The sequence below is a fragment of the Ascaphus truei genome, unplaced genomic scaffold, assembly GCF_040206685.1.
Source record: "Ascaphus truei isolate aAscTru1 unplaced genomic scaffold, aAscTru1.hap1 HAP1_SCAFFOLD_339, whole genome shotgun sequence".
NCBI classification, from domain to species: Eukaryota; Metazoa; Chordata; class Amphibia; order Anura; family Ascaphidae; genus Ascaphus; species Ascaphus truei.
The window spans coordinates 330,199-356,316 of record NW_027456388.1 but is presented as its reverse complement, the minus strand read 5'-3'; the positions used below and the strand labels follow the sequence as shown (position 1 = coordinate 356,316).

General features: G+C 43.7%; 1 protein-coding gene and 1 long non-coding RNA gene across 2 annotated transcripts in view; both read left to right on the top strand.

Annotated features, from left to right (window-relative positions):
• Window positions 1–26,118, top strand: part of LOC142483587 (uncharacterized) — a 63,299-nt gene that overhangs the window by 30,898 nt on the left and 6,283 nt on the right. The gene's annotated exons all lie outside the window — the stretch shown is intronic.
• LOC142483588 (actin-like protein 9) lies at window positions 215–1,458 on the top strand. The gene has a single exon (XM_075583602.1). It carries the CDS (start codon window positions 295–297, stop codon window positions 1,456–1,458), a length of 1,164 nt encoding a protein of 387 aa, XP_075439717.1. The 5' UTR covers window positions 215–294.

Here is a 26,118-nt window from a genome sequence, read left to right as displayed (position 1 = left end):
TAAGCACCAGATTGCAAAGAGACTTACAGAAGTGATGGGGTAAGATAATTCTTCAGAGAGAGAATATCAGATGATTACATCATTCCCTTTATGACATCGCTGGAATCTTGGCACCAGCTCATGGTGAATCTTCTTGAACAGATAGTCCATTAGACCTTCTCTCACATTGACAAAGTCCACTTAGACCTTGCTTGGAAAATGTATCCAAGGAGCCCAAAATCTCAGTCTTCAGCAGGGTCCAGAAAACGCTCGATATTCAAGGGCGCCAGCAAATCCCCTGGGCCCTCAGACAGGATGACCTACACTTCAGAGGCTGAAACTGATCCCAAACCAAAGCTCCCCGTCAAGAAGACAGCAGCCGTGGTGATTGACACTGGCACTGGCAGCTGCAAGGCGGGTTTTGCTGGTGAAGCAAAGCCAAACTGCATAATGGCCACTGTGGTGGGTTACCCTTTGGAGAAGACTTTGAGGACTGAGAATATCCGAGATTCCTCATATGTTGGGAAGGCAGCTTGGGTGGAACCGGACCTGAGAATCGTTGAACCGGTGCATCATGGCATCATCGTGGATTGGGACGCAGCCGAGACTTTGTGGAGACACATGTACTACCATAACCTCAAGGTGCCTCTGGAGGAACATGCCCTCTTGATTTCAGACCCTCCACTGAGCCCCACAACCAATCGGGAGAAGATGGTGGAGGTTGTCTTTGAGTCCATGAACTGCCCTGGAATGTATGTTGCTTACCAGTCAGTGCTGTCTACTTACTCCTACGGCAAAACCGGGGGCCTGGTGGTGGAGTCTGGCTATGGTGTTACCCACACGGTGCCCGTTCACCAGGGCTACAACCTTCCCCATGCCACTGAAAGGCTGGACATAGCTGGCACAGACCTCACCACCCACCTGATGAAACTCCTCCAGATGTCCGGAAACTCGTTCAGCGAGAAGGACCGGCACATCATTGAGGACATCAAGCTGAAGTGCTGCTATGTGGCTGTGGATTTGGAGGGCGAGTTGAAACTCCCTGAAAATGAATACCTGGTTGATTATCAACTTCCAGATGGACACATCATAGCCATTGGAAAGGAGAGGTTCCTGTGTCCAGAAGAGTTATTCCAACCACCCTCCATGGCTGGGATAGACGTTATGGGCATTCATCAAATGGCTCTGAAGAGCATGAAGAAGGTCCCAGTTGAAATTAAGAAGGAAATGTACGACAATATCCTTCTGTGTGGAGGATCTTCTCTCTTCAATGGTTTCTACGAACGGTTCTCCAAAGATTTCCTCCATTTCCAGTCTCACGCTCACAAATCCAATATCCTGTCAGTGCCGGAAAGCAAATATTCCACTTGGATGGGTGGTTCAATCCTGGCATCACTCAAGTCCTTTCAGTCCTGCTGGATCCGTCAGGAAGAATATAGGGAACGCGGGCCATTTATCGTCCACCGCAGGTGCTACTAGAAAATGACAGGCAGGGGAGGAAAAAAAATTAAAGTGTTTCTGTGACGATATTATAGTGTCCAAAAGTCTCCATCCTCCGATATTTCCTCCCTCACCATCTACCCCACCCAGGGAGTACCTCAGTTCCTTGGACTACTGGGTTGCTCAGTGGGGGCCTAGGGCTCCTAAAGGGAGTGTGATTGCATGTCTAGGGGGAAAAGCAAAGACACCCTTCCCCAGGCTAAACCCCTAAATAAAAAAGGGAATTGTTATAATGAGATGAACTTTTAAAAAGAGTAAGTGGCAGCTTAGGAACAGTTATAGACAGGACTGCGAAAGAACAGAAGGTGAAAGGCAAAGCAGGCTAGTGAAAACAAAAAATTAGAGTGAAATAAAGAAAAATAATTATAAAGTGAAAAGTAGAACAGATGATGTAAGCTTTAATGTCTTTGGTACCATAATCATGCAACCGCTCTGGTCGTGGTAACAAATTATTAACGCGGTGGGGGGTCCCATTCAGAAGCATGGACCCCACGCAGCTCCATCATGGCAGACATAGGGAGCGATTCACTAAGCAGTGATAACTGATTTTAAGGGCATCATGCAGTAAGCAGCGGAAAGGCAATTCTCGCCACTTTCCCGCCAAAAATGGCTACCCCTATTCAGTAAGGGGCGAGAAAGTGGCGAGAATAAAAAAAACGCCAGTTTGGTTGGCGGTTTTTTCCCCCCGCCTAAAATAGAAACATTTTCTGCCACGCTGTATTCTAGTAGTGGCGAGTAGCATAGCGGAGCTATTCGCCACTCTAGAATGGCGTTTTTCTGGCGAATCAGCCACGCAAGAAAAAGTTGGCAAGTTGATGGTGAGAGGCTGCTGATGAGTGGCGGATCGGCACTTAGAAAAATTTCTGGCCTTTTTCCTGGCTGGGATTGATGCCGGTGGTCTCCGGAGCTGATACCATTAATACCAGCACTGGACCCCCCCGGCATGCATCCGAGGCAGGAAAAATGCATTTAAAGGCTACTTCATTACCTTAGCGGCTAACCGCTAAGGCAATGAAGGGGTTAAACAGCCGTGCCAGGTTTATTGTGGGTAGCGGGGGTGGGTGAAGGGGGTATTTGGCCCTTGTTGTTTGTTTAGGGCTTGCGGGGGGTTGCGGGTGCGCTTAACCCCTTCACAACCGTAGCAGATAATACCCACACATTACCTTCACCCACCCCCGCTACCCACAATAAAAAGAAAACACACACAACAGCCCCACACTAACTAAAGAAATATATATATATATATATATATATATATATATTACACCAACAACACCTATACCCCCCTAACATACAGTATAGTAATGGACACAATGAATATTATCCACAAATGGATAATAGTGCATGTGTCCATTTAAAATACATACAGAACAATAAAGACATTAAATACATGTAGCACTCACCCATGTCCGGCTGCCACGATGAAGGCCATCACATCTTCATCCTGCTAATGCCCCATCCGCTTCTGCAAAACAGACACAAGAATAAAAACATCCAATGTAATGTCCCCTAACCCCTTAATCACCATAGCGGTTATTAACCGCTACAGTCATTAAGGGGTTAACCCACCCTCACCCACATACGCTACCCCACTACCCCCCACCCCGTGAGGCCTAACCACCCTCACCCACTACCCACAAGGGAGGACTACCCACATACCCTTGGGGCCAATACACCCTCCCCCCACCCCAACACATACAGTACAATAATGTGCCAAATAACTATTATCCACGTAGGGATAATACATTATTTGGCCATTATTAAACACATTAAATACCATAGTAAAATAAAGAAAATTCTACTAACCTCATCAATAAGAAGGCCCCGTCGCCAGCATCATCCTTGTGGTCCGTTGCCAAAATATATACATAGCCAATACATTGCAATGACATTCACATATCAATGAACCCCTTCATCACCTTATAGAATACTAACTGCAAAGGTAATGAAGGGGTTAAGCCATCCTGGCCACATACCCACCCTACACACATTCCTTTGTACAGTGGCATCATCATGAAAAAATACAATAAAAATAACAGAAACAAAAAAAAAAAAAATATATATATATATATATATATATATATATATATATATATATATATATATATATATACACACACACACACATATATATATATATATATATATACACACATGATGAAGCAATATACAAATAAATGTCTCCGGGTTAACAAAAACATGCTCCAATACAAATACCACTTATCCATAACATCCTCAATGAAATACAATGCTATTTCGTAAACAAATCAAATGCCAATCCAAAGCCTCAAATGCCACTTAAAACATTGCATTTACATTGTATACATGCTGCATAAAATGTAAGCTACATGTAGACGCTGCAAATCAATGTTAACAATACAATATTTCAAATAAAATAACATTACATCAAAAGAAGTATACTATGTAATCCAATAAAGTCACCATCAATCAATTAACATACATGAATTACATCCCAAAACAATTAAAATAGCATCCATACCAATTACACAATTAACTATAGCAACCGTTAAAGAGAACAAGTTACCATCATACAAAATAGGACACTAACAATTACAATATACTAAAGCAAGCCTCACCATTACCTAAAGTACAGCATAGAAGCCCAAAAATTACATCTATCTAATTATAAAATACATTGAACACACATCTATACATAGCAGCATAGCCACAATCATTTAAAATAGTACAAAGAAAGGTTTTAAAACAATATAATTTCTTACCCTGTATGTATATATCTCTCTAGACATACATACATACATACATACAGTGGCAAGAAATGATGTACAATTAAAAAAAAAAACACACGTAAAAAGCAACAAAAAACACAGTTACATTAAATACATTTCTTTAGTTCACTTACCATTACTTGACCCACTCACCGACTCCCGTTGAACAGCTTACTCACGAACCAATCCACGAACAGGAACCCATAAAATAATAAACCAGAAAATAATAAACATTAAAATAATAAAACACGACAATCCAGGGGTCTTCTACTTCTAATCCATCTTCATCTGTATTCTTCTATCTTCTTCCGGGGTCTTCTTCCCGTCTGCTGCCACGCCCTGGTCTTCTTTCTTCTCCGGAGGTCCTTCTTCCTTGGCGTCTGGCTTAAAAATGAGACGACATAGGCTTTTAAAGGTCTATGACGTCACATTTTCGTCATGGTTCCCACGGCCCTGATTGGGCCGTGAAAACCATGTGTTTTGGCCGATAAAAAAATAAATGATGGCACTTAAAGGCAATGAAAGCACAGCCAATCAGAATAGCTTTGCTTCAATTGCCTTTAAGATGACGTCATTAAAATAAACATGGCCGCCCTCACATGGTACGGTAGCCAATCAGAGCGTGGGAAGTCTATCCCTACTCTGATTGGTTCTAATACCATGTGACAGGCTTTCAATGACGTCATATCCGTTCTTGCCCAAGCCTCTGTCACATGGTCTACTAGAGCCAATCAGAGTTGGGATGGAGTTCCCACGCTCTGATTGGCTGCCGTACCATGTGAGGCCGGCCATGTTTCTTTTAATGACGTCATCTTAAAGGCAATTGAAGCAAAGCCATTCTGATTGGCTGTGCTTTCATTGCCTTTAAGTGACGTCATCATTTTCTTTTGCATCGGCCAAAACACATGGTTTTCACGGCCCAATCAGGGCCGTGGGAACCATGACGAAAATGTGACGTCATAGGCCTTTAAAAGCCTATGTCGTCTCATTTTGAAGCCAGACGCCGAGGAGGAAGGACCTCCGGAGAAGAAAGAAGACCAGGGCATGGCAGCAGACGGGAAGAAGACCCCGGAAGAAGATCGAAGAAACAAGAATACAGATGAAGATGGATTAGAAGTAGAAGACCCCTAGATTGTCGAGTTTTATTATTTTAATGTTTATTATTTTATGGGTTCCTGTTCGTGGATTGGTTCGTGAGTAAGCTGTTCAACGGGAGTCGGTGAGTGGGTCAAGTAATGGTAAGTGAACTAAAGAAATGTATTTAATGTAACTGTGTTTTTTGTTGCTTTTTACATGTGTTTTTTTTTATTGTAAAGTACATCATTTCTTGCCACTGTATGTATGTATGTATGTATGTATGTATGTATGTATGTATGTATGTCTAGAGAGATATATACATACAGGGTAAGAAATGATATTGTTTTAAAAGCTTTCTTTGCACTATTTTAAATGATTGTGGCTATGCTGCTATGCATAGATGTGTGTTCAATGTATTTTATAATTAGATAGATGTAATTTTTGGGCTTCTATGCTGTACTTTAGGTAATGGTGAGGCTTGCTTTAGTATATTGTAATTGTTGGTGTCCTATTTTGTATGATGGTAACTTGTTCTCTTTAACGGTTGCTATAGTTAATTGTGTAATTGGTATGGATGCTATTTTAATTGTTTTGGGATGTAATTCATGTATGTTAATTGATTGATGGTGACTTTATTGGATTACATAGTATACTTCTTTTGATGTAATGCTATTTTATTTGAAATATTGTATTGTTAACATTGATTTGCAGCGTCTACATGTAGCTTACATTTTATGCAGCATATTTACAATGTAAATGCAATGTTTTAAGTGGCATTTGAGACTTTGGATTGGCATTTGATGCTTTACATTGGATGATTACATTTGATTTGTTTAGGAAATTGCATTGTATTTCATTGAGGATGTTATGGATAAGTGGTATTGCCATTGCCAGGATGGCTTAACCCCTTAATTACCTTTGCGGTTAGTACCCGCGAAGGCGAATAAGGGGTTCATTGATATGTGAATGTCATTGCAATGTATTGGCTATGTATTATTTTGGCAACGGACCAGAAGTATGATGCTGGCGACGGGGCCTTCTTATTGATGAGGTTAGTAGAATTTTCTTTATTTTACTATGGTATTTAATGTATTTAATAATGGCCAAATAATGTATTATCCCTATGTGGATAATAGTTATTTGGCACATTATTGTACGGTATGTGTTGGGGTGGGGGGAGGGGGTATTGGCCCCAAGGGTATGTGGGTAGGCCTCCCTTGTGGGTAGTGGGTGAGGGTGGTTAGGCCTCATGGGGTGGGGGGGTAGTGGGGTAGGGTATGTGGGTGAGGGTGGGTTAACCCCTTAATGACTGTAGCGGTTAATAACCGCTATGGTGATTAAGGGGTTAGGGGACATTACATTGGATGTTTTCATTCTTGTGTCTGTTTTGCAGCAGCGGAGGGGGCATGGGCAGGATGAAGATGAGGACGACCTTCATCGTGGCAGCCGGACATGGGTGAGTGCTATATGTATTTAATGTATTTATTGTTCTGTATGTATTTTAAATGGACAACAGCACTATTATCCATTTGTGGTTAATAGTAATGTTGCCCATTACTGTATTGTATGTTGTGTATTGCTATGTTTATTGGGGGCAATTGTCCCCAATAAACATACTATTGTGCGTTAACCCCTTCATTGCCTTAGCGGCTATCCGCTATGGTAATGAAGCAGCATTAATGTATTTTAATAATATTGTGCGGGAGCATGGGGTCCCCTGAGCTGAACCGCATTGATTTGTGGCTCAGAGACCCCCTGCTTCCCGAGTTACAGGCCCTGGGTTTGGGGCATCGGTTACAGTGTCGACGCCATGTTTATTGCGGGCACGTAGCGTATGGGATGCTATAAACATGGCGGCGACACTGCCCACCCGATCACACATACTGTTACTCAGGAAGCAGGGGGTCCCTGGTCCACAATGCAATGCGGTTCAGCTCAGGGGACCCCCTGCTCACTGTACAGTATTATTAAAAAAATATTCATGCTGCTTCGCTACCATAGCAGATAGCCGCAAAGGTAAGGAACGAGTCTTTATTGATATGTGTGTTTTACTCATAGTGTAGATGTGCAGAGGGTCTCCGGAGCTGAACCGCTTTGGTTTTAGGTCCGGGGACCCCCTGCTTCCCGAGATACAGGCCCCTTTAGGGGGTGCCGGTATCACTCTGCTTTGTTTACATTCCGCGGTCACGTGATCGGGACCTTTAAATGCAGAGGGATACCGGCACCTCATAAAGGGGCCTGTATCTCGGGAAGCAGGGGGTCCCCGGACCTGAAACCAATGCGGTTCAGCTCCGGAGACCCCCTGCACATGTACAGTATGAATAAAAATGGTTTTAAAAATAATTTTTAATGTGCCGATGTTTGCGCTGAGAGAGCAGCGGATCTCTCTCTGCTGCAAACACATCTCGGCAGGGGACGGCTTCTCGGCAGCTTCTCGACAGGCAGCCGTCTCGCCACCGGTTACTAGCCATTTTATCAAATGGTAGTGGCGCATTCATTCGCCAGGGATTCGCCCCTTACAGCATACAGCGAGTTTAACACGCCAAAAACATGGCTAATTGCTAAACTGGCTAATGCATTTTTTCGCTGCTTACTGCATGATGCCCTAAGAGCGCAAAGTGGCTTTTAAGGCCGATACAGGCTATTGTGCGATTCACTAACAAGTGATAACCGCGCTTTATCGGCCTTAAACGCATGGGCGTCCGCAGGGGGGGGCAAGGGGGGGCGCTTGCCCCCCCCTGGATCCTGGGCCGCCAACAGCGGGGAACAGAGGGCACTTGCGTGACAGGATTTAGCGCGCTCTTCTGCAAAAAAAAAAAAAACCTCCCTTGTCTCCTGATTGGCTGGCGCGTGTTGGCACGCTGCCAGGATTTTTTTTTTTTTGGCCCTCGCATGCCCTATCTCAGCGGTGCGCAAAACTGGGGGGCGCCAAATTATTTAGGGGGGGGCGCAGCCTGTGCGGCGAAACCTGGGGGCAGCGCAGAGCAGAGCAGTGGCGGGCAGAAACTCCATGCTGCTGCTGCTGCTGTTTCCCTGTGCTTGCAGAGGGGGCGGGGCATCCCTCTGCACACAGACACAAGTTCAGCAGCGTGGGGAGCCGAGCATGCAGTACAGGTGTGTGTGTGTGTGTGTGTGTGTGTGGTGATGTGTGTGTGTGTGTGTGTGTATATTGGTGTGTATAGTGATGTGTGTGTGTGTGTGTGTGTGTGTGTGTGTGTGTGTGTGTGTGTGTGTGTGTGTGTGTGTGTGTGTGTGTGTGTGTGTGTGTGTGTGTGTATAGTGGTGTGTATAGTGATGTGTGTGTGTGTATAGTGGTGTGTGTGTGTGTGTGTGTGTGTGTGTGTGTATATGTATAGTGATGTGTGTGTGTGTGTGTGTGTGTGTGTGTATATATTGGTGTGTATAGTGATGTGTGTGTGTGTGTGTATAATGATGTGTGTGTGTGTATAGTGATGTGTGTGTGTGTGTATAGTGGTGTGTATAGTGATGTGTGTGTGTGTGTGTGTGTGTGTATAGTGGTGTGTGTGTGTGTGTGTGTGTATATATATGTATAGTGATGTGTGTGTGTATATATATATATATATATATATATATATATATATATATATATATATATATGTATAGTGATGTGTGTGTGTGTGTGTGTATATATGTATAGTGATGTGTGTGTGTGTATATATATGTATAATGATGTGTGTGTGTATATATATGTATAATGATGTGTGTGTGTGTGTATATATGTATAGTGATGTGTGTGTGTGTATATATATGTATAGTGATGTGTGTGTGTGTGTGTATATATATATGTATAGTGATGTGTGTGTGTATATATATATATATATATATATGTATAGTGATGTGTGTGTGTGTATATATATATATATATATATATATATATAAAAGAAAAAGAGAAAAAAACAGGCGCACACCTAGTGCATTAAAGTAAAACAAACAGTTTATGGAACATTAAAAAACAGACAAATGCCCACTCACAAGTCAAACGGTAAAATAAAGCAGTTATGAGATTGGCTCTCATATGCCAGTAGTAGCGTCCGGATCAGCAATGGAGTCCTGTCCTACACACGCGTGGCGCAGTCTCCTTCACCGGAAGTGACGTCCTCCCGGTCGTGTGCCCCGCAAAAGGAAATCCCTCCGGGAACCAAAGCCTTCGCATGCTTACTTCTGGCTGCTGCACCACCAGGAATAGTAGACATATGTCCGCTCTTCTTGTCTGGCTCGCCGCTCACAAACTGCAATCGTAGTAGTCCGTGATACACTGTATTCAGTGGGAAAGTGTCTCCTCCGTCTTAGCCACGCCCAGTAGCTGACTTACTCACAGTTAGGCAGGTTGTAATAGTAGGCGCTCCTTAATATTTTTGTTTTGTTTTATATATATATATATATATATATATATATATATATATATATATATATATATATATATATATATATATATATATATATATATATATATGTATATATATGTATAGTGATGTGTGTGTTTTGTGATTGAATGTGTGCTGTGATTGTGTGTGGTGGGGGGCGGTGTTGTTTGTGTTGTGATTGATTGTGTGTGTTGTGTGATATTAGTGTGTGTTGTGACATTATTGTGTGGGGAGGTGTTGTGTGTGTTGTGATTGTGTGTGTGGTGTGTCTGTGTTGTGATAGTGTGTGTGTATAGGTGTTGTGATTGAATGCAGCGTTGCACAAACTGGAGGGTGTACGCTCTCCCAAGTTGGCGCTTGGGGAGACAAACAAAATTGACATTGAAGCATGCTCAGCAGCAGTCAATGCGCACAACCCCACACCCACACACAGCCACACACAAACACAGAAATAGCCCTGATCCATACCCCCCACTCGTGCTTGCAAAATTATGCAGGACACCCTGTGCTCATGCTTGGAGAGTTGGTGATGTCACCACTCTCGGCGGCAGCGTGGACGCAGCGCAATTTTGCAAGCGCGAGCTGTTGAAACATATTTGTATTTACATTGTATATCGTTTAATAAAGGGGGGGGCTCATGTGATTTTGATTACGTCAGGCAGGGGGGGCCCGAGAAATTAAATGGATGAAAAGGGGGGCTCAGCATAAAAAGTTTGCTCACCCCTGCGGAGTCTATCTGACCTTGCATAGCGAGGCCCGCCCTTTCCTGCATGGAGCAAGTCAGGTGAGTACTGCTCCATGCCACTCTCGCTTCCCCCTTGTCCTCCTGCTCTGATTCCCCCCCCCTGCTCCGATCCCCCCCGTTCCAAAATCTTCCCCCTGCTCTGGTCCCCCCTGTTCTGATTCCCCCCCCCCCTGCTCCGGTCCCCCCTTCCCGTTCCGATTCCCCCCCTGCTCCGGGTCCCCCCTTCCCGTTCCGATTCCCCCCCCTGTTCCGGTTCCCCCCTCTGCTCCAATTCCCCCTTGTTGCGAGTGTCTGAGTTTGTGTCTGTGTGTGTGTGTGAGAGATCAGGGGGGGAAGGAATGAATGTGAGGAGGACGGATTCAGGGAGTGGGTTTGAGTCAGAGGGGGATAATTGATGGAGGGGGGAGAGTGAGGAGACAGGGGGTGTAATAGAGGAAGTGAGGAAGAGAGGGGTGAGGGGAGAGAGTGAATGAAGATGAGAGGGGGTAAGAAAGAGATGGGGCTACACCTTGGGACTATCTGCATTAGAGTGGCACCAGACAAGGTGTGTGTGGTGTGGTGTGTGTGGTGTGTGTGTCTGAGTGAGAGAGAGAGAGTCTGAGTGAGAGAGAGAGTCTGAGTGAGAGAGAGAGTCTGAGTGAGAGAGAGAGTCTGAGTGAGAGAGAGAGAGTCTGAGTGAGAGAGAGAGAGTCTGAGTGAGAGAGAGAGAGTGAGTGAGAGAGAGTGAGTGAGAGAGTCTGAGTGAGTGAGAGAGTCTGAGTGAGAGAGAGAGTGAGTGAGAGAGAGAGTGAGTGAGTGAGAGAGGGAGTCTGAGTGAGAGAGGGAGTCTGAGTGAGAGAGGGAGTCTGAGTGAGAGAGGGAGTCTGAGGGGGAGGGAGTCTGAGGGGGAGAGAGTCTGAGGGGGAGAGAGTTTGAGGGGGAGAGGGAGAGTCTGAGGGGGAGAGGGAGAGTCTGAGGGAGAGTGAGGGGGAGAGGGAGAGTGAGGGGGAGAGGGAGAGTCTGAGAGGGAGAGAGAGTCTGAGAGGGAGAGGGAGAGAGAGAGTCTGAGAGGGGGAGAGAGTCTGAGAGGGAGAGGGAGAGTCTGAGAGGGAGAGGGAGAGTCTGAGAGGGAGAGGGAGAGTCTGAGAGGGAGAGTCTGAGAGGGAGAGGGAGAGTCTGAGAGGGAGAGGGAGAGTCTGAGAGGGAGAGTCTGAGAGGGAGAGTGAGAGTCTGAGAGTGAGTCTGAGAGGGAAAGTCTGAGAGGGAGAGTGAGAGTCTGAGAGGGAGAGTGAGAGTCTGAGAGGGAGAGTGAGAGTCTGAGAGGGAGAGTGAGAGTCTGAGAGGGGGAGAGTCTGAGAGGGGGAGAGTCTGAGAGGGAGAGTCTGAGGGGGAGAGTCTGAGAGGGAGAGTCTGAGAGGGGGAGAGTCTGAGAGGGGGAGAGTCTGAGAGGGGGAGAGTCTGAGAGGGGGAGAGTCTGAGAGGGGGAGAGTCTGAGAGGGGGAGAGTCTGAGAGGGAGAGGGAGAGTCTGAGAGGGGGAGAGTCTGAGAGGGGGAGAGTCTGAGAGAGGGAGGGTGTGTGTTTGTGTCTGTCTGTCTGTGAATGAATACAGATACCAACCCACAGTCAGTCAGTCAGTCACCCACCCAAGTGTCAGTCACCCACCCCGTCACCCACACCCCCCCACAACCACTCTCTCTCTCTGTCTAGTTAACATTATGCCCCCCCCCTGAAAACATTTCTGCGGACGCCCATGCTTAAACGGCATTTTTCCAGCCCTGTGAAAAAAAATCCGTCCGATCAGGCAAAAAGCGACAAACGGGGCATTTTTTACCAGTCAGCGGGATTCACAAAGCAGCAATAACTCAACCGTGCTTTAAACGCACGCCAGAAAAATGCGCCAGCTAAAGGCAGGCGCAAAGGCACACCATTTATACAACAGGCCGGCGGGAGTCCCTGGCTGATCCTGCGGGAGTCCGTGGCCCTCGGGTGATCCCTACGGGAGTCTGGGGGTCCCCGCTGGTACCAATCGTGTGTCCCCAAAAAATAAACAATACTTTTAAATAAATACACCCCCCTCCCTCCAAGACATACAGTACAGTAATGGGCAAAATTATTATTATCCAGATACGGATAATATTGCATTTGCCTATTTAAAATACAACATTAATAAGCATAAATAAAGTAAATAAATCTTGCACTCACCTCTGCCAGGCTGCCACAATGAAAGCTCTCCTCATCCTCATTACCGTTCATGTCATCACCTTAGCGGTTAGTAACTGCTATAGTAATTAAGTGGTTAACCCACCCTCTCCCACTACCAACCCGGTAGGTCTAACCACCCATTTTGGGGATAATACCCTCTTTACCCACACCCCCTCTACCCAAAATGTAAAAAAAAATACACACAACAGCCCTACTACCCACCTCTATGGACCCCAATAAACAGAATAATATTTAATAAACACCAATACACAACCCACCCCCTGTGCACCCACATAAAACCAATATTTTATTTTTTTACACACGGGATTAATACCACACGCCGACGGGGGTCCCCGGTGGTCCCCACAGGTGTCCGCGGGCCACACAGTGCACCCCGGGGGGTACCCAAGGGTGTTTGGGGGTCCCCGCTAGGCTCCGTGGGCCTCCAGGGGGTCCCCGCGGGTGTCCATGGGCCCCAATGGGGTCCACGGATGGTCCCTGCGGGTGTCTAGGGGTCTCAGAATTGTCCCAATGGGTGTCTGGGGGCCCTCGGTTGGTTCCCACTGGGGTCTGGGGGCCCTCGAGTGGTTCCCATGGGTGTCTGTGGGCCCCCACAACTTTGGGTCCCCCAGTTCTTCCTTACAGGTGTCCCCCGTGGGTCCTCGGGTGGTTCCTGCGGGCATCCAGGGGTCCTCGGGTGGTACCAGTGCTCGACACACACACCCTTTTTTTGTCTTTTCAAAGCGCGGTCCCGCCATAGCACTCCGTGTGCGCACTAGGGGCAGCCACATAGGGATTCAGCAATTTGTTCTTGTCGCGAGCTCCATCGTACGGGCAATAATCCCAGCCTTAGGCCTCGGGCATGGTGCCTCGGGCTGCGCTGATCCACGCTCCTGCTCTGCCTGCTCAAAATGGTGCTTTTTTTTGTCCTGGCAGGCGAGGCAGTGAGTGCGCTCTGGGAGCGGGGCGGAGGCGTGTCAGTAGGCGGAGCGGGAGGCGGGGCTAGTCCCTCGCTACCATTGGATGTGAGCGGTCACGTGACCGCTCCTCCGCTTCCCCGAGCGGCAAATTTCAAACTTCCCTGACTGCTCAAATTTTCTGAGCCTCCGCACGCATCAGCGCGCATGCGGAAGCTAAAGCTGCGCTGATGACAGATGCAGGGGGTTAGTGCATCTGCTCAGCCCACCTCAGTGAGGCCGAACCTACTATGTCCCAGGCCTAACAAGCTTTCCAACCTCTCAGGTTCCTTCATCAGATCTGAAATGGCAGAAATACAGAAAACAGTGAATATTAGATACAGGATTTGTGAGAGGGATATCTTGTTGCAATGGATATTGAGAGGAAGTTGGACAGTAAGGTAAGATGGTAGAACTCAGGTGGGAAAATTAACAGGGGAGGCATAAAAGGCCACTCTGTTGTAAATTAAATGTAAAAGATAAATGTGAAGATAGATGTGTGTGTTGTGCAGGTCAGGCCTGTTGTATGTGCGCATGTGTGTGTGTTTAATTTTCAGTAAATGTGTCTGCGGGTCCCTGTGTGTTTCTGGGAAATACATTGTGTGCGTATGTGGAAAGTGTGTGGTTGTTTATTTGTATGTGGTGGACGTATCAGGTGTGTGCTTGTGTTTAGAGTGGCTACATACACATATAGCCGACATTATTGCATCCATGGCTGTTTGATAACGGGTGCAATAATGTCGGCTACACCTGTATATAATGGGCATGTGTGGGGATCAGCGGCCCCCTAATATCAGGGCTGATAGGATTCACTTGCCCCCCCAAGTAAAAATCCACCAGCCAGCACCTGGGGAGTGGGGAGAGGGGGTGAAGAAGAGAAGGGGGAGGGAGAATGTCAGGGAGAGAGGGAGGAGGAGAGGCATATAGAGAGTATGGTGAGGGGGGGGGGGTAGAGACATAGAATGGCGGGGGGGGAGACAGAGAGAATAGCAGGGGAGGCAGAGAATTGCAGGGGGGGGGAAGAGACAGAGAGAGAATGGGAGGGAGAGAGGGAGTATGAATAATACACAAAGGGAGCCAAGCACCGTAAAATGGTAAAGATAGAATTATTGCAAAAAGGTCATTTAGTGACTATGACAGTCAGAGTATCCCACGTTTCAGTGCAGTGCACCTACATCAGGCATGTTTGTGTGTTATTCTGTTCCTTGACTAGGATTTTTTGCCTGTAGCACACACTTTTTGCAGTTCTTTATCTCCCAGTCCCCACTACCTAGGGGCTTCCCAAGTTGCCTTTTCCTGATTCCCTTTTTCTAGTATGAATAATACAGCATGAATGGGGACGTTATTAAACAAATATATTTATTTTTTTAGTGACGGCTTTTGTTTTCTAAATACATTTTTAATGTGTCCCGGTTTTGAATTTTTTTTAAATCTGGACACCCTAACTAATGCAAACTTGAGACTTATTTTGTTTGGTGCCAACACTGGTACTGGGAGCATCTTGATGACATACACACGTCCCACATAGTCTAAAGCAATGGAAGGTATGGTGGATCCTTTTTATCAGTTAACTGTGAATACTCAACTTAATGTTATCGCACTCACGTTAATCTTTTCACAGTATTTTGGAAGTAATTTTAAATTGTGTGTGTTCTGATGCTTAAAGCAGCAGTCCAATCTGCCATTTCTTTAATTTCATTTAATTTTTTTTCCCTTTAATATCTGCATCAATACAAGCCACACACTAAGAAATTAGCTAAATTGCCAATCGATCCATTCTCCTGTGATCGATCGGTGAAGATTTGGCTTGGGGGTTCACTAAATGGCTGTCAGTGCAGCAGAAGAGAACCAAAGATGTAAGGTTCTGTTGTGAAGGTCATGTGACCAGGCAGTCACTAGATACTATTGGTGCACTACTAGAGAGAGGGCAGGGCTCAAAAAGGGTGTGCCAGAGCCTGTTTCAGAAGAGGAAGGGGATGTGACTTTGTAAATGGTTGCTATAGAAACAAAAACATTGTAATACATTAAAAATGGAATTCAGAGTTGTTGTTTTTTTAAATGCTACAACTATTTTCTTATAGTACAGAACTGATTATTTAAAAAAAAAACACACATAGGATATTGCTTGGTCTGAAACAGTAGGTCTTTCAGAGCACATTTGACAATATGTGCAGAGAGATGAGGGCAATGGGGAAACCGAAATGAAAGGTGGTTATTTATTCAACTGCCATTATGCCCATCAGTACGATCTCAGTTAAATAAATAACCCCCAAAGAAAAAAACAAGGTTGACACACCCATGGAGAGACCAAGACACAAAGAAAGAAGCCCTTTAAGACAAAAACATATACTGTACGAGTACATGAGAGAGAGATAAAGAGAGAGATTTACAAAGAGAGTTAAAGAATAATAGAGCTAAACTGCTGATCTGGACAAACCAATATTCTTAGTGACTTCTTCATTTATAGTATGTTATTTTAATGCGCCTTATTTAATATCCTATTTGATACAAATCACATGTAAATACATGATATTTTCACATTAAAGTTCTGCCTTTATTTTACCCCCCATCCCCACAAAAAATGGATTTGGAGGTAGTTAGAATTTAAAATCACATTTCAAATGTTTTCCAGTGAACAGTAACAACAGATACAGTGTGCAGCCACATTATTTAAAATAAAGGCTACAGTCAGAGCAGAGAACCTTTCAGCGACTTCTCCACCCACCTCCTCCCACCAGAAGTCCCTGAAGGCACAAGATATTAAAGGGTTTAAGATTAACAGTGAAATATTTTGGTATAAGAAGTTTATTAATTTCCACATTTTGGGTTTTGCTGGTCTTTTGTAACCGATTCTGCCCTCAATATTGCACTTATGTAAAGCAATGATCATGCAAGCAGTTCAATGCATTTCCTTGACAATGTATGCGTTTCCCATTCACTATCATTCTTCAATGTCCATTTTCTTGCTCATTACTCCCTTTTCTGTAGCTTTTTTGTTTCTATTTCTTGATCTTTACGGGGTTAGCAGGTTTCATATGTTGGAGGCAGACGCTAATGGAAATGTAAGGAGATGTGGTATGTGTGGTGCTCAGAATCAGACCGGTAACTTCTGTAACATAATTGTAATTGAGACCATAGGCTTGGTGGTCTGGCGACGACGGAGTGCCCCTCAATAAAGCAATAATGCGTAATAACTGTAGGGGAAGTGACAAGTGGAGTCAGTTGGGACAGCCACTGTGATGTACACAATAATCGCCCTAACAGTATATAAAGGAAGGAACTATGTCCATTGAATAGCAGGGTTTAGATAAGGCACATTGGCACTTTACCTGCGCATCCAGGGGGGCACTCTCAGAATCAGTAGCGTGCAGTCCATCAGATAGGAAGTCCAGGAGGGTAGTTGGTGAAGATAGAGCACAGCTGCAGACACCCTGCAATGTGAAGCAGGGAAAACAAAACCAGGCCACTCCGCAGTAGTATTATCAAAAAGTGTATTAAGCCAGCAAGCACATACAGGGAACAAAAATAGAACAGATAGAACGCACCTACGCGTTTCGTACAATAGTACTTTATCAAGGTGAAGCAAGAGTAAAATAACAGCCTATTTATAGCCACCTTAAACACTTCTAATCAACTGGGTTGCGGCGTCATGCGCCGACAGCTGCAAGCAGTCGCGGCAGAGTGACGCGCATTCACAGGGATCAGGGTGTATCGGGCAGTACACAGGGGCTGCCACGTGACCTCCGTCGCATCATAGGGATGACGTCATCAGCGTGCGGCACGTAGGCTAATCACGCTGACGCAGCGTCCATCACCATTAGTTCGGGATATGTCACGTGATCCTAATAGTTTTTTTACAACACAAAACTTTATTAGTGAAACATAATATGTAAACAAACAGTGAAAAACCAAATCAATGGCTGGTTAATATAATTTCACAAACCGAGTTTTACCAAGAGACTCATTAGAACATTAAGTCACAGACTCCCAGTCTAGGTATAATATATATTATTGTAAAGATTTAATCTATATACTTTCATTGAATAATATATTATAATAATAAACAGATACAATTACAATACCATACCCATTCCTGGGACCGAAATAGAACCTTGCTAGTTCATGGAGGCTTGCAAAACAGATGTATATATAGTACTATTACATCATAATCAAAAACAGTTTGTTGAAATAGAAAACTTGAAGTACAATATACATTTGAATTTATAATACATCTAAAAGAGGAGAAATATGATACCTATTATGTGTCTTATATACTTTAATTACGACATGAACACAGACTGGGATTGCATAACTAATATTAAGCAATACCAACCAATATTTAATATAACTATAATCAATGAGGGCCCATTTTATAACAACATGTATATACGAAATCAATATAAAAAATATTTATAAAATTGGGATTGATGAAAAATTGATTAGTTAGAAAATAATCTATTAAAGAAAAAATTAATAAAATACAGGTATAATCAATCAGAATTGTTAACTTATTAATATTAATTTCTTAATTGGTAAATACATTTGTTAATCAAAAAAAGGGGGGATTAAGATCAATTATTATGATATATTCATAAAATTAATCATAAAAAATGACTTAGATCCCACTCTGTGTTCATACCCAGGGGTGTTCTGGTCTTTAGGGTGAAAATCCAATAGGATTCACGTCTGTCTAGATACTTAGTCCTGTCACCACCTCTTGGGAGGATAGGTATTTTTTCAATTCCTTGAAATGAAAAGGAGTTAGTATTACCTTGTGAGCAATTATGGAAATGGTTAGACACTGGGTGATTCTGATCACCCATCCGTATAAGACGTAAGTGCTCTAAAATTCTGACTTTTAGACATCTTGTTGTTCTCCCGACATATTGTCGCCCACATCCACATTGCAGAAGGTAAATTACAAATGTGGAGTTACAATTTATGAAAGATTTTATATTGTAATTTAAACCAGAATTAAATGAGCAAAATTGTTTGCCATTTTTCATTTTTGAACATACCTTGCAATGTGTACAAGAGTATGTACCGAGGGGTAAATTGGGGACTGCTTTTTTGTCATCATTAGATTCAAAGAGACTTGGGGACAGGCTATTGGACAAAGTTTTGGCTCGTTTATACACAACGTTGGGACCCAAAATGATGTGTGGTTTCAATACTGGATCTAGGGTCAGCACATTCCAGTGTTTTTTTAAGATATTTTTAATTATTGGTGCTTGTTTGCTATACGGGGTAATAAATGAGGGGCTAACATTGTCCCTATTCGGTCTTTGTTCTTTCCTCAACAATAAACTTCTGTCTAAGTTGGATACTTCCTTTAATGATCTGTCCAGATCCGCTTTTTTGTAACCTCTCTTGAGGAACCTTGAATATAGGTCATTTACTTGATGATTATAGTCAGACTCACTCGAGCAATTTCTCCGAGCTCTGATGAATTGACTCTTGGGTATTCCCCGGAACATGTTTGAAGGATGACAGCTGCTGGGTCTCAGAAAAGTATTTCTGGAGTTGGGTTTCCGATATAGTGTAGTTTGAATATTTAAAGTTGTGTCCACATATAAGCAGAGATCTAAATAATTGATGTGTTGTATATGAAACGAATAGGTGAAAGTGAGATTAAAGCTGTTAGTGTTTAATAATGAAATGAATTTGTGCAAAGTGGTGACGTCACCCTCCCAAACGAACAACAAATCATCGATATACCTCTTATAAAATAAAATGTGCTCCCTATAAATGTTCAGGTCTCCAAACACGTGGAACCGCTCCCACCAACCCATGAAAAGGTTGGCGTAAGAGGGGGCAAAGCTTGTCCCCATCGCCGTTCCACGTGTCTGGAGATAATGAACCCCATTGAACAAAAAGAAATTGTGAGTGAGTAAAAAGTGAATTGCATCCAAAATAAAAGTGTTTTGTGCTGGTGATAAATCCGATTTATTTAAGAAATAATCCACAGCTGTCAAACCATGTTCGTGGGATATCACGGTGTATAAAGACGTAACGTCTAATGTCACCCAGAGTAGATTACTTTTCCATTTAAAGTCTTCCAGTGTATTTATTAAATGAGTACTGTCTCTAATATAGGACGGGAGCTCTTGTACCATGGGCTGGAGAAAGTGATTCACATACCGTGAGACACCATCTCCCAAAGAATCAATACTGGAGACAATTGGCCTCCCAGGAGGGGATACCAATGTCTTATGAATCTTCGGGAGATGGTGAAACACGGGTGTGACAGGGAAGGGTTTGTACAGATAATCCATGTCATTATCGTTCAGGACTCCTAGCATTGAACCCAAGTCTAACAAATGTCTGAGTTCCCTCTGGTATCTTATGGTAGGATCAGATGGTAGTACAGCATAGGAAGACACATCCCGAAGTTGGCGCAATGCCTCCTTAAGGTAGTCCTCCCTATGCTGTACTACCACTGCTCCTCCTTTGTCGGCATTTTTTATTATTAAGGATTTATTACATTTAAGATTATTGAGAGCTATAGATTCATCATAACTTAGATTACTGTTTTTTGTATCACAGTAACCTGTATTGAAAGAAAAACCTTTCTGTATTAATCTTAAGTCTCTTTCCACAAGGTTTTCAAAAGTGGAAAGATGTTTGCCTTTGACAAAGGTGGGATAGAATAATGATTGTTTCTTAAGACCCGAGCTAGATCTTCCCAAGAAATTGTAATGATATTCAGAGTCAGATATAGGGTTAGTATCTAGGTCTTCTAAGTCCCGGATAAGACATTGTTCCTTAAATGAGAAAATGTTAGATTGAATACGATTAGAATCATGCATTGTAACATCTGAAAAATATGTATCAACATTAGTAGTAATACATTCAGGTTCAACTGATACAGTGTTAACAAATTGATCCTCAGCCTTGTTGATAATCTTATCACTAAAAAACTTTTTCAGTGTACATTTTCTGATAAATTTGTTTAAATCAACCATTGTTTGAAAAAGGTCAAAGTTGGTATCTGGTACAAAACCCATACCCTTATTAAGTAATGATAGTTCATCTTTTCATAGTCCCCAAGTCTCTTTGAATCTAATGATGACAAAAAAGCAGTCCCCAATTTACCCCTCGGTACATACTCTTGTACACATTGCAAGGTATGTTCAAAAATGAAAAATGGCAAACAATTTTGCTCATTTAATTCTGGTTTAAATTACAATATAAAATCTTTCATAAATTGTAACTCCACATTTGTAATTTACCTTCTGCAATGTGGATGTGGGCGACAATATGTCGGGAGAACAACAAGATGTCTAAAAGTCAGAATTTTAGAGCACTTACGTCTTATACGGATGGGTGATCAGAATCACCCAGTGTCTAACCATTTCCATAATTGCTCACAAGGTAATACTAACTCCTTTTCATTTCAAGGAATTGAAAAAATACCTATCCTCCCAAGAGGTGGTGACAGGACTAAGTATCTAGACAGACGTGAATCCTATTGGATTTTCACCCTAAAGACCAGAACACCCCTGGGTATGAACACAGAGTGGGATCTAAGTCATTTTTTATGATTAATTTTATGAATATATCATAATAATTGATCTTAATCCCCCCTTTTTTTGATTAACAAATGTATTTACCAATTAAGAAATTAATATTAATAAGTTAACAATTCTGATTGATTATACCTGTATTTTATTAATTTTTTCTTTAATAGATTATTTTCTAACTAATCAATTTTTCATCAATCCCAATTTTATAAATATTTTTTATATTGATTTCGTATATACATGTTGTTATAAAATGGGCCCTCATTGATTATAGTTATATTAAATATTGGTTGGTATTGCTTAATATTAGTTATGCAATCCCAGTCTGTGTTCATGTCGTAATTAAAGTATATAAGACACATAATAGGTATCATATTTCTCCTCTTTTAGATGTATTATAAATTCAAATGTATATTGTACTTCAAGTTTTCTATTTCAACAAACTGTTTTTGATTATGATGTAATAGTACTATATATACATCTGTTTTGCAAGCCTCCATGAACTAGCAAGGTTCTATTTCGGTCCCAGGAATGGGTATGGTATTGTAATTGTATCTGTTTATTATTATAATATATTATTCAATGAAAGTATATAGATTAAATCTTTACAATAATATATATTATACCTAGACTGGGAGTCTGTGACTTAATGTTCTAATGAGTCTCTTGGTAAAACTCGGTTTGTGAAATTATATTAACCAGCCATTGATTTGGTTTTTCACTGTTTGTTTACATATTATGTTTCACTAATAAAGTTTTGTGTTGTAAAAAAACTATTAGGATCACGTGACATATCCCGAACTAATGGTGATGGACGCTGCGTCAGCGTGATTAGCCTACGTGCCGCACGCTGATGACGTCATCCCTATGATGCGACGGAGGTCACGTGGCAGCCCCTGTGTACTGCCCGATACACCCTGATCCCTGTGAATGCGCGTCACTCTGCCGCGACTGCTTGCAGCTGTCGGCGCATGACGCCGCAACCCAGTTGATTAGAAGTGTTTAAGGTGGCTATACTGCACCGACACACTTTATTCGAGCAAATACCCGGTATGTACCTGGCAGATACCTGGAATGCGCCGCTCCTCACCTCTGACAAGCCCCGTTGCATTTGCCTTCCCAGCCTGGGTTCATGCCTGGCTGATGGGCGGCTGATCTGTTAAATGATAATGATTAGGATTTAATAGGCTGCAATGCTTCGCGTGTCTACCAGATGGCATAAATTCATGAATTGTAATGCAGTATATATATATATATACTGTGCAGTATTGCAGCCAGCGGGAATAAAATGCTTCAATCCCTGCTTGGAAAATACCTCAATGCACTCGGGCAGAAAACAGTCACAAACCTCAATACACCCGGGTATACCCGAATTCGTGGGACTAGCCAAGCTCGAATAAAGTGTGTCGCCAGTGTAAATAGGCTGTTATTTTACTCTTGCTTCACCTTGATAAAGTACTATTGTACGAAACGCGTAGGTGCGTTCTATCTGTTCTATTTTTGTTCCCTGTATGTGCTTGCTGGCTTAATACACTTTTTGATAATACTACTGCGGAGTGGCCTGGTTTTGTTTTCCCTGCTTCACATTGCAGGGCGTCTGCAGCTGTGCTCTATCTTCACCAACTACGCTAATGGAAATGTAGCCAGGTTTCCCATAGTCCCTCTTACCTGCCGGACCGGGTTGCTAGGGATGCTGCAGGGAGGTTGCTGACAGGCGAGCGGGTCGCCGGAGATCCGTCAGGTAGATGCGATCAGGACACCGCCATATTCAGGATCTTCGCGCATGCGCAGTGAGCTCCCTAATTGCGACGGCCATTACCACAAGCTCTGCAGGGGAACTACAAGTCCCAGCAGCACAAGGGGCTGCACAACCACATGTTGCCAGGCAGCCAATAGGGCTAGGAGAATCTCGGCAGTAGGAGATTGATACTTTTGTCATGCCTGAGACCACGCCAGTCGGAGCAGGGACGCAGAGGGGTCAGGTAGTATCTGGGTGCAAGTGGCTCCCAGACTAGGCCAGAAACCCCCCGTTAGGCCCCAAATCACCCCAGATTGTGACTGCTACAGGGAAGCCCATAGTTAGGGACATTTCCCCAGTAGCTGCCCATAGTCAGTGTATAGCACCGATGAGACATCATGCGGTGATTGCGGCCTGTGGTCTGGGACCAGGCCACCTACTCTGCATAGACACTTAAAGGTGAGACCCTCCTACTGGAGTTCACCCAATGCAGAGGCGGACGCCATTGCAGACGACGACGTCGCTGTTTCAGTGGATCCCCATTTGTTAATCTGCAGTACCCGAGTGCTGGAGCCCCGGGCAGGTACCTCAACCAGTGCACCAACATTCCACGGGATAGTGCTATCTCCTACACTTTTGGGTGGGCCCTGATATTGGGAAAGCACATCAGGGATATTGGTGCCAAGCACCCTATGTACATTGGGGACACTCATCTGGTGTAATTGGATTGTGTGTGTGGGCTATATACTCTGGGATACAGGTTGATTATCCTGAGTTCAGTTAAACCAGTTCTTATATACACTGTGTGTGGTTATTATTGGTATTGTTCCTGTGAGGGGCTTATCCCATCACGTTGGGATCCCTCGCAGGTGGAGGCGCTGCACCAAGGCAAATGAGATATCACCCCAGGCTCCCAGTGGCGGAGGCTCAAGCCTTTTGGTAGTCAAACAGGTAATAGCAGTACTGGTGGTTCCTTCCCAGACAAGGGGGAAAGGGGGCTACAGAAAGATTAGCAAATCTTGTACAAGTGTCAAGGTGCACATCCTGAGATGTATAATTAGACTCCTTAGAGAGACTACCTTAGACACACAAACACAAATAAACAAAGACAAACAATATACTTACGGACCCGGCAAATAGTTGGTGATAAAGGAAAATACCAGATTATGCTATAGTGGTACAGAACAAGACAAGCTTGGTAATGTATGCTCTACAGTAAGTCTAAATAATGTGCGAGGCAGGCTCATGGGATATGTGTTAACTAAAAGAATGGTGGATGCCTAGTGTAAGCTTCCAGTTGAGGGGCTGTTTTCAAATTCAGTAAAAGGGTGGAAAATAATTATTTGGAAGATTACAAGATTAATGCATTTAAGGAGAAAATATCCACACATTTTTTCTCGTTAAGCCAAAGCCGTATGCCACTACCATTTGTTTCCCCGTGTGGGCCCTTCATGTCAAAGTCCAATACTGGTGACAGGAGAAGTGTAGAACATGAGATTAAGGGGATTATTCTATATCTGCTGAAGCAGCCAATTGAGCCGTATTCTGCTGAAATTCCCCATTGACTTTAATGGGACATTTGTCCTTGAAAAAAAAACCCACATTTGGCTGCTTTGGCATATATAGAAAAGACCCTCAGCCACAAGAAGGGTGGATCACAAAAGGGGAAACAAGTTGTTGGGAAGTAAAATATTCTAATGATCTTGGATCTGAGCAGGTGGTAACACATTCCGAAGATTAAATATTGGGAGGTAGAAAGAAGTAACTTTTTTTTTATATTCTGGATAATCTATTCCATGCATGCTACTTCCTTTATATGGATTAACAGCAATGTTTCAATGTTTAAAATAATTTAAAACAAAGAGAAAAAGGCAAAGAAAATAAAATGTAAAGAAAAAATTAAAATTAAATGCTGGGTTCTCTATATATTTTGACAAAGCAACAGAGGGACCTTGTCAGAGGAATGACAAGATTGGTGCAGCTGGGGAGAAAGGAGGCTTTTTCCTGCTTCCAATTGGTGTATTCGGAGAGGCGCTGCTACTGCCCACGCTAAGTGACAGGGTGTGAAGGTGTCCTTTCACGGTGGGAAATGTGGTGCTACAGCCCGTACTTGGTAGCGAAGTTTGATGCTGTACTCATATGGAGGTAGAGACCGTGCTAATACTCATGAAATGTTGGTTCTAGAATTAGAATTGGACAATCAAGTGGGATAAATTAATCCGGAACTCTACATACATGTGGTGCTGGCAAGGTCACCTTAATTCAAATGTAAGATTATGAACAAGATGTGACCATTTTTACATACAATTGTGTCTCTCTCTCGCTCTCTCTCTCTCTCTCCCATACTGTCTCTCTCCCATGCTGTGTATGTGTCTCTCTCTCATACTGTGTGTGTCACTCACTCTCTCTCTCTCTCTCTCTCCCATACTGTGTGTGTTTCTCTCTCTTTCCCATGCTGTGTGTGTCTCTCCCATGCTGTCTGTGTGTGTCCTACCTTTCACTGTGGGGCGCGTGTGTGTGTGGGGGGGGGGGGGGGGGGGGGCAGGGGTTTGAAGCCATCTTGAGCCCTGGCAGCAGACATCTCACTTCCGTGAATTGTGAATTGTGTGTAGAAGTGAAAGAGGGGAAGGTATGTGGTGTGGTATAACCACAAGGTGAAAGGGAAATGTAGGATTCCACAATAGGTAGGGTGACCAGATGTCCCGGTTTAGCTGGGACAGTCCCGTTTTTTTAAGGCCTGTCCCGGCTGTCCGATTTTTTTGTGAGTGTCCCGGTTTTGACCATCAGAGAGGGGAAGAGGGGGGAGGGCAGCAGAGAGCGAGTGAATGCTGGCAGAGGAGAGCGGAGGCTGCAGAGGATGGGGGCAGGGTTAGCTGCAGAGGGTAGGGTTAGCTGTAGAGGGTGGGGGCGGGGTTAGTGTCTGCGGAGCCCCAGCAGTGAGACCCGGAAGTGAGATGTCTGCTGCCAAGTCTCAAGATTGCTTCAAACCCCTGCCCCCCCCCCCCCCACACACACACAAACACGCGCCCCACAGTGAAAGGTAGGACACACACAGACAGCATGGGAGAGACACACACAGCATGGGAAAGAGAGAGAAACACACACAGTATGGGAGAGAGAGAGAGTGAGAGACACACACAGTATGAGAGAGACACATACACAGCATGGGAGAGAGACAGTATGGGAGAGAGAGAGACACACACAGTATGGGAGAGAGATACACACCGTATGGGAGAGAGAGACAGTATGGGAGAGAGAGGGACACACACAGCATTGGAGAGAGATA